Source organism: Daktulosphaira vitifoliae, unplaced genomic scaffold, assembly GCF_025091365.1.
Source record: "Daktulosphaira vitifoliae isolate Bord-2020 unplaced genomic scaffold, ASM2509136v1 Scaffold_1, whole genome shotgun sequence".
NCBI lineage: Eukaryota > Metazoa > Arthropoda > Insecta > Hemiptera > Phylloxeridae > Daktulosphaira > Daktulosphaira vitifoliae.
In genome coordinates, this window is record NW_026099572.1 from 79,411,582 (window position 1) to 79,429,212 (window position 17,631).

General features: G+C 28.1%; 1 protein-coding gene across 2 annotated transcripts; it reads left to right on the top strand.

Moving 5' to 3' along the window:
• The first annotated feature begins 895 nt into the window (after nucleotides 1-895).
• LOC126893620 (protein gooseberry-like) lies at nucleotides 896-12,378 on the top strand. 2 transcript variants are annotated; one of them, XM_050663992.1, is made up of 9 exons: nucleotides 896-1,339; nucleotides 1,606-1,909; nucleotides 5,249-5,287; nucleotides 6,941-7,056; nucleotides 8,988-9,184; nucleotides 9,315-9,543; nucleotides 9,695-9,927; nucleotides 10,309-10,510; nucleotides 11,632-12,376. In XM_050663992.1, exons 1-9 carry the CDS (start codon nucleotides 1,282-1,284, stop codon nucleotides 11,880-11,882), a joined length of 1,629 nt encoding a protein of 542 aa, XP_050519949.1. In that variant the 5' UTR covers nucleotides 896-1,281; the 3' UTR covers nucleotides 11,883-12,376. The 2 variants fall into 2 exon arrangements, with proteins under 2 accessions (XP_050519949.1, XP_050519950.1); XM_050663993.1 differs by lacking the exon at nucleotides 5,249-5,287 and having other exon boundaries at nucleotides 11,632-12,378.
• Nucleotides 12,379-17,631: the final 5,253 nt, after the last annotated feature.

The following is a 17,631-nucleotide window of genomic DNA, read 5'->3' on the forward strand; positions in this document are numbered from 1 at the left end:
TATAGGTATAGATATTTTTTCTACCTCTGCTGTTGCTACTAGATTTCATCGCGTTATAAATCTTTTTCACTTGGATACAACTCTTGTAGGCATTATCAATATATTCACTAGATTTTTTGATGACTTTACCGTCTTGTCCAATCTACAACGTCTTGACGACCGGTTGAAGTGTATCTTTAAATATAAAACACGTTTACAATACATTGTAATTTCTTTTTTAATTATATGGTAATTTGTGTAAATCAAATAAACGTAAAATATAATATACAAATTTTTCTAATAAGGAAAAAATACTGTTAGTTTCCATATGACGATTTAAAATAATAACTAGATATTCATAAACAAAAATAAATTATTATTAAATTATAGTATTAATTTAAACACTCAAGTACTAATTAATCCGCATAATCAAAATTACTAAAGTCGAATTTTGTGTACACAAACGTTTTTGGTCAAATTCAATATAAACCATGAAATCTCAATCTTAAATTTCTTTCGGGAGAACAATTTTTTAACGGTAATTTTTATGTAATATCGATCTTACATCATAAATTAATGTCAATTTGTATTGTTTATTTCGAGAACATTTCACAAGAAAATTTACGTTCAGTTTATTTGCTAGTAGAAATACAACAGGTCAATTATGTTGATTTCTAACATTACATTAAAGGAAATCATTAAAACGCATCGTTTCGACTTGAGACTTGAGTATAAATATTCCTGCGTTATGATAATTTTCATTCGTACATAATTTCAAAGTTAATAAATACATGTAATTGTTATTAATGAAAATAACTCGACTGAGGGCACACAAAAAACGACGACAAATGTAACAAAAAAAAACTCCTAATAAATAAATAATATATAACGAAGGAAAACTGCATCCACTACTCATTCAACCGGCCGAGCCGAACGAGCGCTGCCATTGGCCAACAGAGCCAAAGTCTCCACGCCCCATCGACGTACACAAACTGCACGCCCTCACTGAGCTGTTCGCTCCGTCGGTTCCAGTCTTGTTCGGGACATCGTTGCGACGGCATTTCGTACGTTTTTTTGGATGGTTTCAAATAGTATTTTTAAATATTTTTACAAAAATCAACATTCGTACACGCTTAAGGTTTAACCCGTAGGATATTCCCACGTGCCGTCTGCGAACCCGCTGCTGATGGTTATTGCATCGAACTGCTATTAATTTTCACTTGGTGATTGCTAATAACTTTGTGATCTTAGTTAATCGATGTTGTTCCGTTCATTTAAAGTTTCAAACGCGGTCAAAGAAAGATGACAGTTACCAACTTCGGCATGATGAGGCCTTGTTTTACCGGATACCCTTTCCAAGGCAAGTACCAAAACTTTTTCATTTCAATTAGTATCATAGATAATAACAATAATAAACGACCTACGAATTCTTCCGAACACCTTCTGAATCTTAGCTAATTAAATTCAAATAATTAATTTCGACAGTTTTTTTGAACGGACTGACGCGTTGGACATAATTGTCGCTTAGGATTCACGGGAAATATTCTTTTTAATTTTTAGACTTTACATTGGTTACTTTCGCAGTTAAATTTATTGTAATAATAATCAGTTGAAACTTTTGCGCAGGCCAAGGCCGGGTGAACCAGTTAGGTGGTGTGTTCATCAACGGTCGGCCATTACCCAACCACATAAGGTTGAAAATTGTCGAGATGGCTGCAGCCGGAGTCAGGCCATGTGTTATATCCAGACAATTACGCGTTTCCCATGGATGCGTTTCGAAAATCCTGAACAGATATCAGGAAACGGGAAGCATTAGGCCTGGAGTGATTGGAGGAAGCAAACCTAGAGTAGCCACGCCAGATGTAGAGAGACGGATAGAGGAATATAAATCGGAAAACCCAGGAATTTTCAGTTGGGAAATTCGTGACAGGTGAGAAAAATATTACATATTTTTATAAGCTTTGTAACAAAATTAATCCTCAAGTTGTCATTTATTAAACAATCAATTTTATGTTTTATTTGCTTAGCTAGAACGCTGAATTAATATTTCTCTTATAACTCATAATACATTTTTTAATCAATAATTTGACATCTTTAAAAGTAAATTTTATATGAACATATAATGACTGAAGAATTTAAATTGAAAACAAAATAAATTTAAAACCCGAGTTAATAACCCAAAAAGAGCACAATTAAATTCCATCCATTTCAAAATATTTGTCTTCAATTGTTGTAAAATCTTATCCAACTTATAGTATGTAAAGTTAATACCATCGTATGATAATATTCTAAAACAACTTTAGAAATATTTAAAAAATATTTGGTAATTAATTTTAAGCTATTTTCATTATAAATTTGAAACCTATCTGTTGAACCTAATCTAATAATACTGAATTATAATTGCTCTCATTTTACTAAAATCGCCAAAATCTTTAATATTTTANTTTCTTATAACTCATAATACATTTTTCAATCAATAATTTGACTTCTTTAAAAGTGACTGACTTTAAATGACTGAAGAATTTACATTGAATACAAAATTATACCCGAGTTAATAACGCAAAAAGAGCACAATTAAATTCCATCCATTTCAAAATATTTGTCTTCAATTATTGTAAAATCTTATCCAACTCGTAGTATGTAAAGTTAATACCACCATATGATAATGTTCTAAAACAACTTTAGAAATATTTAAAAAATATTTGGTAATTAATTTTAAGCTATTTTCATTATAAATTTGAAACCTATCNCAGGAATTTTCAGTTGGGAAATTCGTGACAGGTGAGAAAAATATTACATATTTTTATAAGCTTTGTAACAAAATTAATCCTCAAGTTGTCATTTATTAAACAATCAATTTTATGTTTTATTTGCTTAGCTAGAACGCTGAATTAATATTTCTCTTATAACTCATAATACATTTTTTAATCAATAATTTGACATCTTTAAAAGTAAATTTTATATGAACATATAATGACTGAAGAATTTAAATTGAAAACAAAATAAATTTAAAACCCGAGTTAATAACCCAAAAAGAGCACAATTAAATTCCATCCATTTCAAAATATTTGTCTTCAATTGTTGTAAAATCTTATCCAACTTATAGTATGTAAAGTTAATACCATCGTATGATAATATTCTAAAACAACTTTAGAAATATTTAAAAAATATTTGGTAATTAATTTTAAGCTATTTTCATTATAAATTTGAAACCTATCTGTTGAACCTAATCTAATAATACTGAATTATAATTGCTCTCATTTTACTAAAATCGCCAAAATCTTTAATATTTTAAGTCGATTTTATTGATTGAAATACAACAATTGAAAGAACGTATTTAGAATATATAAAATACATAAACAACTCGTAAAATAATAAAAAATATAGAAAACTATCTTAATCGGTTAACAATAAGTACATATTAATTAAAATTTGACTCTACAAAAACTCCAACTTTCAAAACTCAATAGGTTTTAAATTTTTCCCAGTTTAAAAGTAGTAAGCGACTTAAAAAATTTTAAAGTTCAATAATCTAAGCATTTTTAGATTACTGTCCATCTACATTAACAGTTAAAAAAAAATTTATAAAATACGAGTTAAATCTAAATTTAAACATGTTATATTTTAATACTGCTGTAGTTTTTTACAATAGCATTAAACTATTCCATTGGTATCATAATCTATTTATTACGAAAGAAGAACTGTTTTTTTATTTCAGAAAACTTGATCAATTAAAATGTTCAGTTGTAGTTATTTGTATCTTTTTTTATAATTTAGTGCAAATATTTCGATTTATATCAATTACAATCAAATTTTTTTTTATAACAAAATAAACATTTATAAAATTAAAAATTAAACAGAAAACTTTAAATCATCTAAAAATTTAACTATATGTATATTTTAAAATTTATAAATGCATTGAATCGATTTTTATAATGGTATAAAAAAAAAAAGGGACTGCGCCAAATTTATCCTTGTCTAAATTTGAACTGTCTTTAATACATAATATATCTTGGCTCACTCAAAGTTACTTTGACCATTAAAAATATTTAAGTTACCAATAAATGGTCTTTCAAATATTGAAAAAGCAATAAAAAAAAATAAGTCATAAAAATTATTAAACATTTTAGTCGCCATATCATATTAAAAATTATTTAACTATTTAAAGCATTTATTATATTTTATCAAAATAAAAAAAATGTTCTTAAGGTTATTTTTTTCTCTCAGTCTATAAAAGTTAACATAATTTCGGGAAAATGTTTATATACGACAGTATAAGAATCAAACGTTTAATCATTAATTGACATAATATTTAATATTATATCTTCTATAAAGTTTTCATACCCTGACACGATAGAACAAGAACATCCCTCACGTAAACAGTTTGAATTTTCAAAATTAATTCATTAAAAAAAATAATTGTAATATTATGAAATAGAAATGTTATTGTGATAGTCATTGATACATAAATTATTAAAAAATAAATATTGTTTGTGTATAGTATTGTCGCTTGCCAATTATTTTGCTAAAACGCTTAATGTCTAAACTAACTGACTTAATTGAATACATTACCTTATATTTATTACGAACTATATGTAAAAATATGCGATAATGCAATCGAGATGATTTGTTTGAAATTTAACGTCACATTAAGAAATTCACTGATTAAAAACCGTTTTTGAATGCAACTAAGCATAATTTTTTTAATGTTCATTTTACAGACGTATTTGTTATAATGTTATTTTAATTAAACCTATTCCGGCGCCTTTTTTAACTAACATACGGACCTTCGTTTTAACGTTTATATAACAACAATACATACGATTGCTATCTCTTTGTCATCATGCTGGTAATAATTATTAGGATGATAAATTAATTGAAACACCACGTCGCACGCCCACCGCCGCATGAACTCAGTAGCCAATGTATTCATTTTTCCACTCTGATGTCGAATAAATAATTGTCGAGCCCAATAAAATACACTACACAAACATTCAAACGTAATAAACCAAAATTTGTAAGATAATAGAGCTCCTCTCCCGCTGCTTCTTCTTTTGTCAGCTTGATCCTCGGACGACATAATACTTGTAAACTGTGCTTTTAAGTGCATAGAACTGTACGGGTTAGCAAATCAATAGGCCGTTCGCCAATACATGTTTAATATAAATGTACAATTTGCTTTTGTTATTAAAACTATAATATATGATTTCTTTGCTGTATTTCGAATATTATTAGAACCTCTAAGAATGATATCCCGTTTTTGTTTCAGAAATGACAATGAGCCCGCCCAATACCACGATAGTAAAAGGTTAGTGTAAAAACATTTTCTTAAAATTTCAAAATAAGTTTAAAAAACTCTCGACGCTAACGTTTCGATATTATTGCTTTTTTTTTTTACTTTTAATACTGATTAATTATATTTTATTGGCTTACAAATGGAATAATGAAAGACGCGTGCTCGGTGACGATTTTTTCACACAAATGCCAACACACATATTACCAACGCTTAATAAAGTCGTCGGTTGTCATTGGGGTGTTTTTCGTGTTGTCGAGATTTTTTTGTACCCTTTACAAAATCTTATGTATGTACGTAAATACCTGGGTCCATAAAATACTCGACTTACTGTACGCAGTGCGCTCAATTATTTATTGTCCTTTTAACTGGTTTGTTAAGACGCCTGTCGAGTACGTGGCGTGTACAACATAATAGCAATAACATGTTTTGTGTGCTTGTACATAAATAACGGGTCAGAATAGTGACCTTTGGATCCTTTTTTTCTTCGTTTACGATTTTCTGGCTAAGGATTCATCTTCTTCTTCTTTATTACTATTTTTTTTTTTTTTTTTGCTCTTGTATATATCGTTAGGTAGTCCGGTGTGCACTGCTGAACTATTTCACGCGCGTTAGCCTAGCCCTTAAATAAGACCGTTTCGGCTATAAATTAATGGTTTCTTGAAGTAGGCTAAAATTTATCTGTTCACTTGTCAACTACTTGTACATAAAAACCAAAACGTTTTTTAGGGCTGTCATGGAAGGCAGGCGCGTGGTTAAGATACCCAAATCCCACAATCGTTGCGTCACTGTAATTTGTTAATCATTTTTTTACACAGTGCTTGTTATCGATTTTCACCGGCAATCTTATCCCTTTCCAATGAGCAAATGTTTATGATGACGCAACGGTAAAGCGAAATGCCTTCTCGATCAATTGTTTCCTCTGTTTTTAACTGTTGCGAAATTTGCAATTGTTTTCGGTACATGCAGCCATTAGTACGTATCGTTAATATTATTTTCTACTAACGTAACGCACAAGGGGCCGCTGAAATGAAATACCTATTTCATCGAAAACTACTGTCGAGTTTTGTTTATCTATAAAAAAAATATACTGTTCGGTTTATTTCTAAACTGCGTTTACTGTATTTAGCCAAAATCAATAAATTTAATGTAACTGCGATATTGCGTTGGAAGGATGTACAGTACATTTTTTTCTTAGAGTTTCTCTATTTTTTCTTCTTTAACTGCATATTTTTTTTTACATTGTATTCAACATTTTTTTCGCTATTCCCGTCGAGGTTAAAACGATCCCCGTAAAGTCACTAGGAGGGCTCGACGCGACTACTTTGAAAACCGTTGCCAGAGCACGTTTAAATGAGTACCGGATGTTTTATCGCCTTTTCTAAATTGTGCAGTGTGGTGGTCTGCAATATTATTATTACTATGATTATATTGATCAGGCTGCGAGAGTGGTATATTTTTGTGTGGGTTGTTTTTTAAAGAACAACTGCGCATACTTTACACACTTACCAATTGTAAATAATAATATTTACAAAACATAGGAATCATCAGTTTTTGATCTGAGATACGCGTCTTTTAGGATACACTTTTGATCCACCAAAACCATTGAAACGTGTAGTTAATTTCGTTTATCCTTTTTCAAAAAAAAATAATTATATTTATTTTTAGGTTAATCAGAGAAGGTTTATGCGACCGAGGCAGTGCACCGTCAATAAGCGCCATTTCGAGACTTCTAAGAGGACATGATGGAGATGATTCTGCTTCTGATAAAAAAATCAGCGATGGTAAGAATTTAAACGTTAATGTACTCAAAACATTACGATTATCTGTATAGAGATATAAGTCTCATGAATGAATTAACAGTTAAAATGGTTATGGTGCAATAAAATTAAGATATATATATATATATGTAAAATACTAAAACACAGTAAAGGTATATAAAATGTCTAAAATTATTAAATTAAAAAAATGTTGTTCGGTCAATTGACTCGATCAAAACTTACTTGATTAATTGTGTAATGATAATATTTTTATTATTACTTATTCCGTCAATTTCAGAAATGTTCGCCAACCTAACATAATTTAAATTTGATATTTTTTTATTTTCTTGGTAACTTTCGATTCGTCAGTACATCGTAAATACTATTACCGTGACAGAAACATTAGAAAATTATAGTATATTTCTTTTTTCACATTAAATGCCACTAATGAAGCGATAATAAAACAATTTTTATAGTGTTTGGCCAACGTTCAAATACGCAATGTACTACTTTGATGAAAACGGAACAATATATTATATTAGTCTACAGTTGCCATGTAAAAATAAAAATTGTAATTCTAACGTTTGTTTCGCTTTTAAACGTCTTAGTAAATACTTAGCGACTACGTTTGCAATAAAACAAAATGCAAAGATAGTTTTACAATGACCGCAAATGTAATCTCATAATACGTACCAGACGTGATCGATAATTCCATCTAATTATTACAATAGTGTATATAATTACAGATAATTTTGTTGATTTTTCTATATATTAGACGGACAAGTGTTTTTTTAAGCGTATTATTATTATTATAAAAATGAAATTATCTTTTTATTTTTCGAAATATAAAAAACTTTTTTTTTAATTTGTTGAAATCTTATCATTTCTCGCGTAAACTAATAAAATTATTGAAAATTATTATTATACTAAATGGATATCTAAAATTTTGTTAAAATGGACAATAATGAAGTATGACATACGACGACCACACACTATAGATAAATAATTGCAGAGGTAGTTACAAAGGGTTCGTGGCCAAAAAGGATTATCCCGAATATCTCACTAGTCAATTGTACCGACAAATACACATTTACTTAACATTCAGGTATACGTTTCTATCCAAACATAAATACACACGACTTAATCGTTAAAGTAGGCGTGCGAATAACTATCCACGTCATTAAAGGACCACAACAAAGAGCCACCCATGACCTTTATATAGGGCGACTAACAAATTATGTTATTGTTAGCCTGCAAATGATCCGCGGTGGGTCCCGTAAATGTCATTAACCGCATGCATCTTGAGATGACTATGTGTTATTATTATTTTAACCATTAAGAGATGATCCTTTAGCGCCTCTCTGCGTGTGTGTGTGTGTGTACGTANAACCATTAAGAGATGATCCTTTAGCGCCTCTCTGCGTGTGTGTGTGTGTGTCGGTCACCGACAAAAACCCACAGCCGAGTTTGGCGTAAAACTATGAAAAATGAATGTTTTTACCTCCTCCGTCGCGCGGTCGGCGTTTGTTCCCTCAGCTGTTGGGTACAATAAAACAAAAAATGAAATTTGTAACATATATATACATGCCAAAGTACCAGTACAGTGGTGGTGCGCAAATGTTACCGACGGCGGCCGGCTCTTTGTGTAACCCAATCGTTGCGGTCTGCCGAAATTGCAGACTTCAGTCATCCGACACGTTCGATCCTTGCCGGTGAACTGCGTGTGTCCCGCTAATATATATTACAATACATTGCACAATATTTTCCTGCGCCGGCTAATGGTAAACGTCTAGTTAATAGATTTGAAGTTGTAAAAAACCCCTTTACACGCCGATAGCAGCGGATGTTAACAGAAATAGGGAAGAAAACGAATAGCCACTGGACAAAAGGACACGATAGTTACATACGACGGTAGAAAAGTAAATGGTTTTAAAAAAAACAACTGTATTTTCTAGGCAAGACGTCTGATGGATCGGATTGTGATTCGGAACCAGGTATACCGCTAAAACGGAAACAGCGTCGTAGCAGAACCACATTTACTGCTTTACAATTGGATGAACTGGAAAAAGCATTCGAACGTACCCAGTACCCTGACATCTACACCAGAGAAGAGTTGGCTCAGCGGACAAAATTGACCGAAGCCCGTATACAGGTAAAAAATGAAATGTATATTTAATAAAAATCGCTACTCCATATGTACACTGTGGTAATAGGTTTCCATAATTTTTTCAATTCTTTATGTCTTCTGGAATAGAATGCTTTAACCGTTATTAATTCGACAGGTATGGTTCAGTAACCGCCGGGCCAGGTTAAGAAAGCAAATGTCTAGCAATACAGGAAGTTCGACACCGGGCTCTGGGGGCTACAGTATGGGATTGGCTCTAGGTTACTCGCCTTCCGCCCAACAAAACCAACAGCTACCGTCGGTACCCAATTCGTCTTCCACTCCCGCATACATGATGTCGCCACAACAATTACACGAGCCTTATAGCACACCGGACGGATACAAAGGTAAGTTAACAACCTTTTTGGTGAATATCCTCTCGGTTGTTCAACTAATGCTCGTCTATATTTTCCCCGTGTCCCTATAACAGTTTGATTTTCGCGTAATTTTGCTTTGGTTTTAATTGACGCTGATTTTCGCTCGGTTTTTTTTTTTTAGAAGAAGACCATCACCAACAAATGATTAAAGACAATCAACAGCAGCAGCAGCAGCAGCATAGCAGCATGATGTACGGTGGCTTAGGTGCCACTACATTGATTGATCACGACAATCGTCCCCACAGTAACATAAGCACGGAAGCGGCTACGGCTACTTCCTACATCGGTATCACGGCCGGTTCTTATGCCACCACACCACTGTACACTACCACGCCGTCGTTACTCGCTTCCCAAGTAAGTTCACATGAACCGGAAAACCCTTTTTTGAAGACTAGATAATTTAAACAAAATCTGTTTTATAAATGTTATTATTAACCCATCGAGGTTAATTTTTCATTTGATATTTTGACATAACATTTGTAAATCGATTCATTTTTCATGTGATGCGCGAGACACGTGTGCAGCTTAAACCGTCTTTTACATATTTAAAAAGGGTTGTCATGTACAGAATAGAAAGGACGCATGTCTTTGGCTCGTAAAAAGGGTCCCGTCTGAACGGTGACACCATTTAAGAGCTCGTTATTTATAGCCATCGCTTTGTCGCAACACGAACGTTGTATTTCAGGTCCGGAATTTTAGTTGATATTCTATTTTTTTTTTTTTTTTTACTTTTAGATGGGTCAATTGAACGGAAACAGTCAACTCTCGCAGTTGCATATTGGAAGCAATGGACATCAGGCGACATCGCCAAGTTTACTTTCGGGAGCATCACAAACATACCAAATTGGGTCAGCAGCTCCCAACGCGCCCACAATGATCACTCATCATCAATTGTCTCCGGTTTCTGCTAACCTTACTCTTATGGGACAACCAAATGGTAAATATTATAAAAATATTCTATGATTTATCAGTTTTGTTGTTTTAAGATAATTATTTATCAAATATAAAATTCATAATCTAATCTGTAAAATTTCAACTATTTAATTAATAATAGTTATAAAACCGTTAAAAAGTAGTCGAATTTTAACATGCAATTCAATACAACTGCATAAATAAACCACATAATTATTTTAGAATTGAATGTATAAACTTTTTTTTTTTTTTTACGAATAGTGTACACATTTTTATTTCCATCTGAAATCCACACATTGAAGTGATATCACGATGAATATTATTATAAAATTTGACTATTTTTAATACTTCTTTTGTTTTACAATAATTAATTAAATAGTTGACATTTTCAAAATATGATTTTAATTATACGTTTATACGATTTTTTCACTTATTAATTTTTTTTTATATATATATTTATAGCGATTATGTCACTAAAAGTAAACGCAATAAGTACTATATTAGTATATTTTCAATACTCATAACTTGTTCTATCGATATAATAAATGATAAAAACTTAAATATGAATAAAAATAGTTTTAGAGAATTGTGTCAATTCTGCCTGTTTTAAAATTCTGTAAAACTCAAATTTAAAAATCCATATCAAACATTACGGAATGATTTAAAAATTTGCGCAAATTATCATAGCTATAAATATAATTAAAATTTTATGTGAAAAAAACCTGTAATTTTACAAATACCCAAATTGTGGTTGAAATAATAGAAATAGAAAAAATCAAGGACATATATAAAGTCAGCGTCAAAAAACCTAACAGAAACAATAATACAATTTTATAAACATTCCATGATACAATTTTTGTCGCTATATGTTATTATTATCCCAGACAGCATTTTTTTTTTTTTTTTTAATAATGTTTTCATAACGTTATTATAACATATAATGTTATATTAATGTTCTAAAAATGTTTTTATAACATTATTTTTTTTAAATTGCTGTCTGAGACTCTACAGGCACAATAAAATGTTAGTACTATCGCCAATACATTAATAGCAAACCGCTACGCCATTAAAGAATTCATTATCGTACAAATAAATAAAAACGTTGTTCTATACTTGTACTAATCCAAATTATTATTAAATCTATAGGTACAAACGGAGGAGATAGCTTGATCACTGTTTCGTCGTCAGAACTAGTTTCAATGCAAAGCCCATCGAGCTGGTCCACACTGTCAAATCACCATGGCCATCACCAAATGCCTCCAATGAATCCCGCCCGTATCAGCCCCCAGCCGACGCTCATACCTACATCGTGTATGGGTCAAATGAGCCCCACTTCGGCTGCCTACCACAGCTATCAGCCACGTCAAACCCATCCTCCATTTTATACGTGGTACTGATACATTGATAATAAACAATTTGTTATTATTAACAACAAAATAAACAATATACAATTTTTCCTTGCAAATAACAATTTAGACTCTCGAATAATATTTGTTTAGTTATTTTCTATTCATTACGCTTTATACAATTATATGTTCCTAACCTAGATTTTATATTATAAATGATTAATGATGAGCTTAATTTTTAAATTAAAAAACATATCATGTAATCGATCAAAATAAAAATGAATTCCTATTATCCGTAGAAAAATTATAATTAATGTCTACAGTGTCTTATCGGGAAAGAAACAAATTGTAACTCATTAGTTTAAAATTGTAAAAATTATTTGTTATTTTATAATTGAACATATCGAAATATATTTTGTATAGTAATAAAATAGTTGTAAATGAATGTATTTTATTTTTGTAAATTTGTTTTGGTTAAATTTAATTTGTATTTACAAATAGATTTTTTTCAGTAATCCTTATTTGTAGTTTATTAATTGTTTTTGTTGATTTTAGATGTTTATATACACATGTGAATTTATTTTGAGTATATAAATTGATTATAATAATTTCTCTTTATTATTTCTCCAAATATATAAATTTGATGTAATATTTACCTAAATAAAATGTACATTTAAAATTTTAATGTAATTTGTTTTTAGAAATATTTAATCCCTTTTGTAATTGTTTTGATTATATGCAAACTTTTGTAAAATTCTACTTGTAATCGAGTAGGAAAAAATTGATTAGAATTTAATATTACTCAAAAAATATTTTATAAATTTAAAAATCTGCGATACAATTTTGAAGAGGTTTCTTCACTTTAGACCTAATAAACTCTAAATGTGTGGGTTATCAAGATATTTTAGAAGAGAGAACTTAATATTTTCAAGAAATTTAATTTTTATGTACAAAGTAAAAGGTTTATCACAAATTACTGGCAAAATAAATACAATATTTGAAAAAATAATTTTTTACTTCTTTTATTGACATATAATTTTTGACTCATCAGATAATAATTATTTTTTAGGATCATCCCTTATGGGCTGATAAACATTGAGGTTCAACATTATTTTTTAAACGGTAAAATAAATATTTATTTTATTTATATCGTAACTCAAAACTTATAAATTAAAGAAAAATGTGTGTTAACTCTTGTTTACATTTGAACTAAATAATAAAACAATAGAATGGTTTAACATTGAAAGTGTGTTTGATATAAGTGAGAGTAACTTTCATTTGAACTATATAACTCGAGGGTCATAAAATAATATGAGTATTGACTCTTATTGATTTGAAATCTTACCTGATAATTTTTCTTAGTTCTTAGAAGAACTTAAATGATAGTATTAACTAATAATTGATAAATAAAATAACACAAATTCGATGTAGTTCACAACATTAATACGTAAGAATTTGGACAATTACGATCATAATTTTTACGTAACGATTTCTAGTGAGCGATTAAAAAAGATTGGACTGAAAGGGTTTGTTCTGCCTTCTATAATATTTTGTATCCCCTAAAATGATCATTGTCTCGTTCTTATAATATTATTTATTATTAATAAGTAAGCATAAAATATAAAAAATTATTACAAATGATTAGCAAACAAATCGTTTTACTATTTTATACAACGTTAATATAGTTTTTTATACTTAGGATTAGGGTTGACACAATGCGTTTAATTATTAAGATTAGAAAAATAAAAATGACAAGTATAATTTATAGATTTATTTTTGGAAAGGGTAATTGAAAAATGACTATTAATTGATGTATAACTGAATCGTGTGAATTATAATATAAATATTGAATAGTATGCCTTTGTTAAATATTTCCTTGAGTTATTCATTTAATTTTTTTGTTTGAAAAGAATTATGGTCTTCTGAGAATATGAATAGAATGTATAAATAGAAGAGATTATTATTGTGTACATTGACAGGGTGCCTACTATTATTCCATATTATAATAGTGAAGAGTATATTACGACACTTATAAAGTAGATAATTATCTAATTAATAAAGTGATTGGTTAATAACAACTTTTGATTAAGTACTATGGATGTTACTCTCTTTATACACCTAATTAGGACGATTTTATATCTTTTTCACTGTTGTTGCGTGTCTCCTCCTTAATCATCCTCCTTGTTTCACTATCAACTCCTCCTCCGGTCTAGGCATAAAATGTTAATAATTTCCAAAGTATTCGTCGACCAGTCACAATTTTAATTACATTTATTCTGTATTATAAGTGAGTTAAGTATGTTTATTGGCATTAATAAATTAAGTTTACACCTGAAGTTATATTAATTTGTTGTAAATAATTGAGTGATTTATGATAAACAAATATCTCTGTATTTTCAATTTCATTAATTTAGAATCAAGTATTTTAGTTATTTATCGGATAAAAATTTTTTTTTTGATACAGCTGAACTAATTCGTAATTTATTATTATCTTTTCTATTGGGAATTTTACTAACATTTTCAATTTTAATTGATGATAAATTTTTTTTAACAAGATGTGGAGATTAGTAAGTGCCATAAATAGATTTTCACATATGTCACATATCCATCTTAGAGACTCTCAATATCAAATATACCATTTAAAACTTGTTTTGTATATTTTAGAAAATCATCAACGATTTTATAGATTTTCGTAGTTAGGTACTACTAAATAATAATCACCTAATACCCCGGTAAAAAATTCTAATGAATTTTGGTCAATTCTAATTTTAATTTTACACTTTATATTTAGTAACATTATGAAATTTTTTCATACATTAAAGAAAGCTTGATTTCATAGTCCACCATGTTCTTACGTAAAAATATATATAATTGTAAATGAAATAGTTGAACATATTTGCATTGTTTACTTGATGAAAAAAATTTTACTTGGTAAAATTAGTGAATTGATTGAATAAAGTCGATCATGCATGCAGAGTAGGGTAGATCAAAAAAGTCGATTTTCCAAATTTTAATAAGAATTATTTAACATTATTTTATACATTAAAATAGACATTTTGTAAAAGTTTGAGATTTTTAACAAAAATTCTACTGGTCGCTCAACGTGTTTTTAGTATTTTGACAAAAAATACCCTAAAAAAACAATTATTTGTTTAACAGTTATTCAATTTTTGATCAAATATTATGATCAGTATATCAAAATAGTTTGATTTTTACTGTAGAATACAAATTTTTTAGTTTAAAAATTTTAAGTCAAAAATTGATAGTGTAGATATCGTAATTAACGTCATTATATGATATATTTGTAGTAGGTCTCAAATAATCTTAAATTAAAAAAAAAATTTTATGCAGTTTGGCTTATATTTATGCGTATTATAACTAAGAACAAAGTTATTCACTAATCATAAAAACCTTTTTTTAAAAATAAAGTGTAAGCTAAAATATATGAGATTCTTGAAAATATTTATAAATAACGGTTGATCGTCAAATATTTTTCAATTATTTTTTTTTTATCAAACAATTCATTTATATGGATTTAATTTGATTAATTTATATAATTATTTTAGTATTCTCAGTTCAAGTTTTTCAAAATTATTATCTTTTTATCTCGAATCGTTTAAGAAGTTTTATTATATTCTGAAGTTTTGGTACTAAAGACTGGATTAGAAATAAATAAATTACTTTTTTTGTTCAAAAAATTGATGTCTGAAGAATTAGCGATTTAAAATATATCTAATATCGTAAAAAAATTTATTTCTTTTCTATTTTTATCAGTAGTATTTCTTTTTTAACTTAATTCACTTCTCATAAAGATTTTTTATTTGTGAAACGATTTTACAATTAAGTGTTATGGGGCTGTCAGTTTACGATCACGCCTGTATCAATATTTTTGTATATAGACGTTGACTAATAGATATCATTTTTTTGGTCACAATTTGAAAATATAAAAAATAGCTAAAACTGAACCTTTTAATGGGAGCTTTTAGTCAATAATGTTTTTTTTTGTCGTAATCTTTAGACAATGAGATATTATCTTTGAGTTTACTATTATACTCTAAAATTAAATTAAACATAAAATTTATTAAAAATTTGTGAGTTATAATTGTCAAATGTAATTCAAAATATAGCCTAAAAATAGAGTTACAAAGACATTTTATGTAAAAAAAATGAAGCGGTATGGCTTAAATTACAGTTTATATTAAAACTGTAATAGTTTTTATATAATTATATTATGATATCAAAAATTAATTTTATTTAAACTATATGTAACTTATTTTTTCTTACCTAATATTATAATAACCGCAAGAAATAAAATTATGGTAAAAAATTATTAAAATAAAACTAAATACGTTCAAAATTTTACTATTAAAATCAAGTAAATCTGTAACTTCACATAGGTTCGCTGATTTTTCATCACTTTTTTATTTAATTTGTACTGATGTATGATTTTATTATAAATGAAATGTTTGATATAAAAAAATAATTGAAAAGTATTTAATGATCAACCGTTAAATAAAATATCTCTATAAGGAGCGAATTAAGTTAAAAAAGAAATACTGCTGTTTAAAATAGAAAAGAAATTAAATTTTTAAAGTCATTAGATAATGTCTTTAATATTTTAATCGCTATTTCTTCAGAGATAAATTTTTATATTCTTTATATTATTATATATAAATATTTTCAAAAATATCATATATTTTATCTTACACTTTATTTTTAAAAAAGGTGTAAGTTTTTATAATAAGTGAATAATTGTTTTCCTAGTTATAATACTCATAAATATAAGCCAAACTGCATAAAAATATATATTATATCATATAATAACTTAAAATTTTGAAACTAAAAAATTTGTATTCTACAGTAAAAATCAAACTATTTTGATATACTGATCATAATAGTTGACCAAAAATTAAATAGCAGAGGCAGATTTTGTTATTTTAGAAAATTACTGAATATCTATTATTAAATATTGAAAAATCTTATTTTTTTTAAGTATAACTTTTTTTGTCGGTAACAAAATTAATGGTGGAATGATAGAAGATTTGAACAAATACTCTAAATATTCAAATATTTTTAGGTAGCTCAATTCGATTACAAAGTTATTGTAGAAGAGAATTATAGAATTCTTAGTCATTGAATGAGTCATTGAAAGAAAAATAAAAACAAAATAAAAAAATATCTCTTCCAAGAAACTGTTTTAAAATATGTATAGTACACAGTATAGCTCCTATACATATACATATTATGTCATATACATATATTTACGTATTTCTTTCTAGTTTGTTTTTTTTTTTTTTTACAAACCATTTACAAATAAAAATAACTCAGTACATTACATACATTACACAGATACCAATACATATTGAGATCTAACAGTGATTAAAATCACTAAAAAAAATTTAATCATATAACGCTTCCATGAGAATGTGTTTGAAAATATAAGATTATTCCCACCTTTATCTATAATTTAATTAAATTTCACAACAAATGCTCTTAAACTATTTTTACCTAACAATTTCCAAATAATAAAAATGAAAAAAAAATCGTGTGATATATTATTTTAGGAAGCCTAATGTAGAAAATGCATAATGTAGAAAAATCATTGGAAGATTTTATACTATTACGTTTAAGTACTTAAATTACAAAAGTTAAATTCAACATAAATTATAAGGATATATTTCTAAAATATTTCAAAAATTTGAATGAAAATATATTTTTAAGTACATCAATTTAATAGTGTACAAACCCTTTCTGTACTTTTTTTGTAATAGTAAAGTAGCAAAAGAATTGAAAAATATGG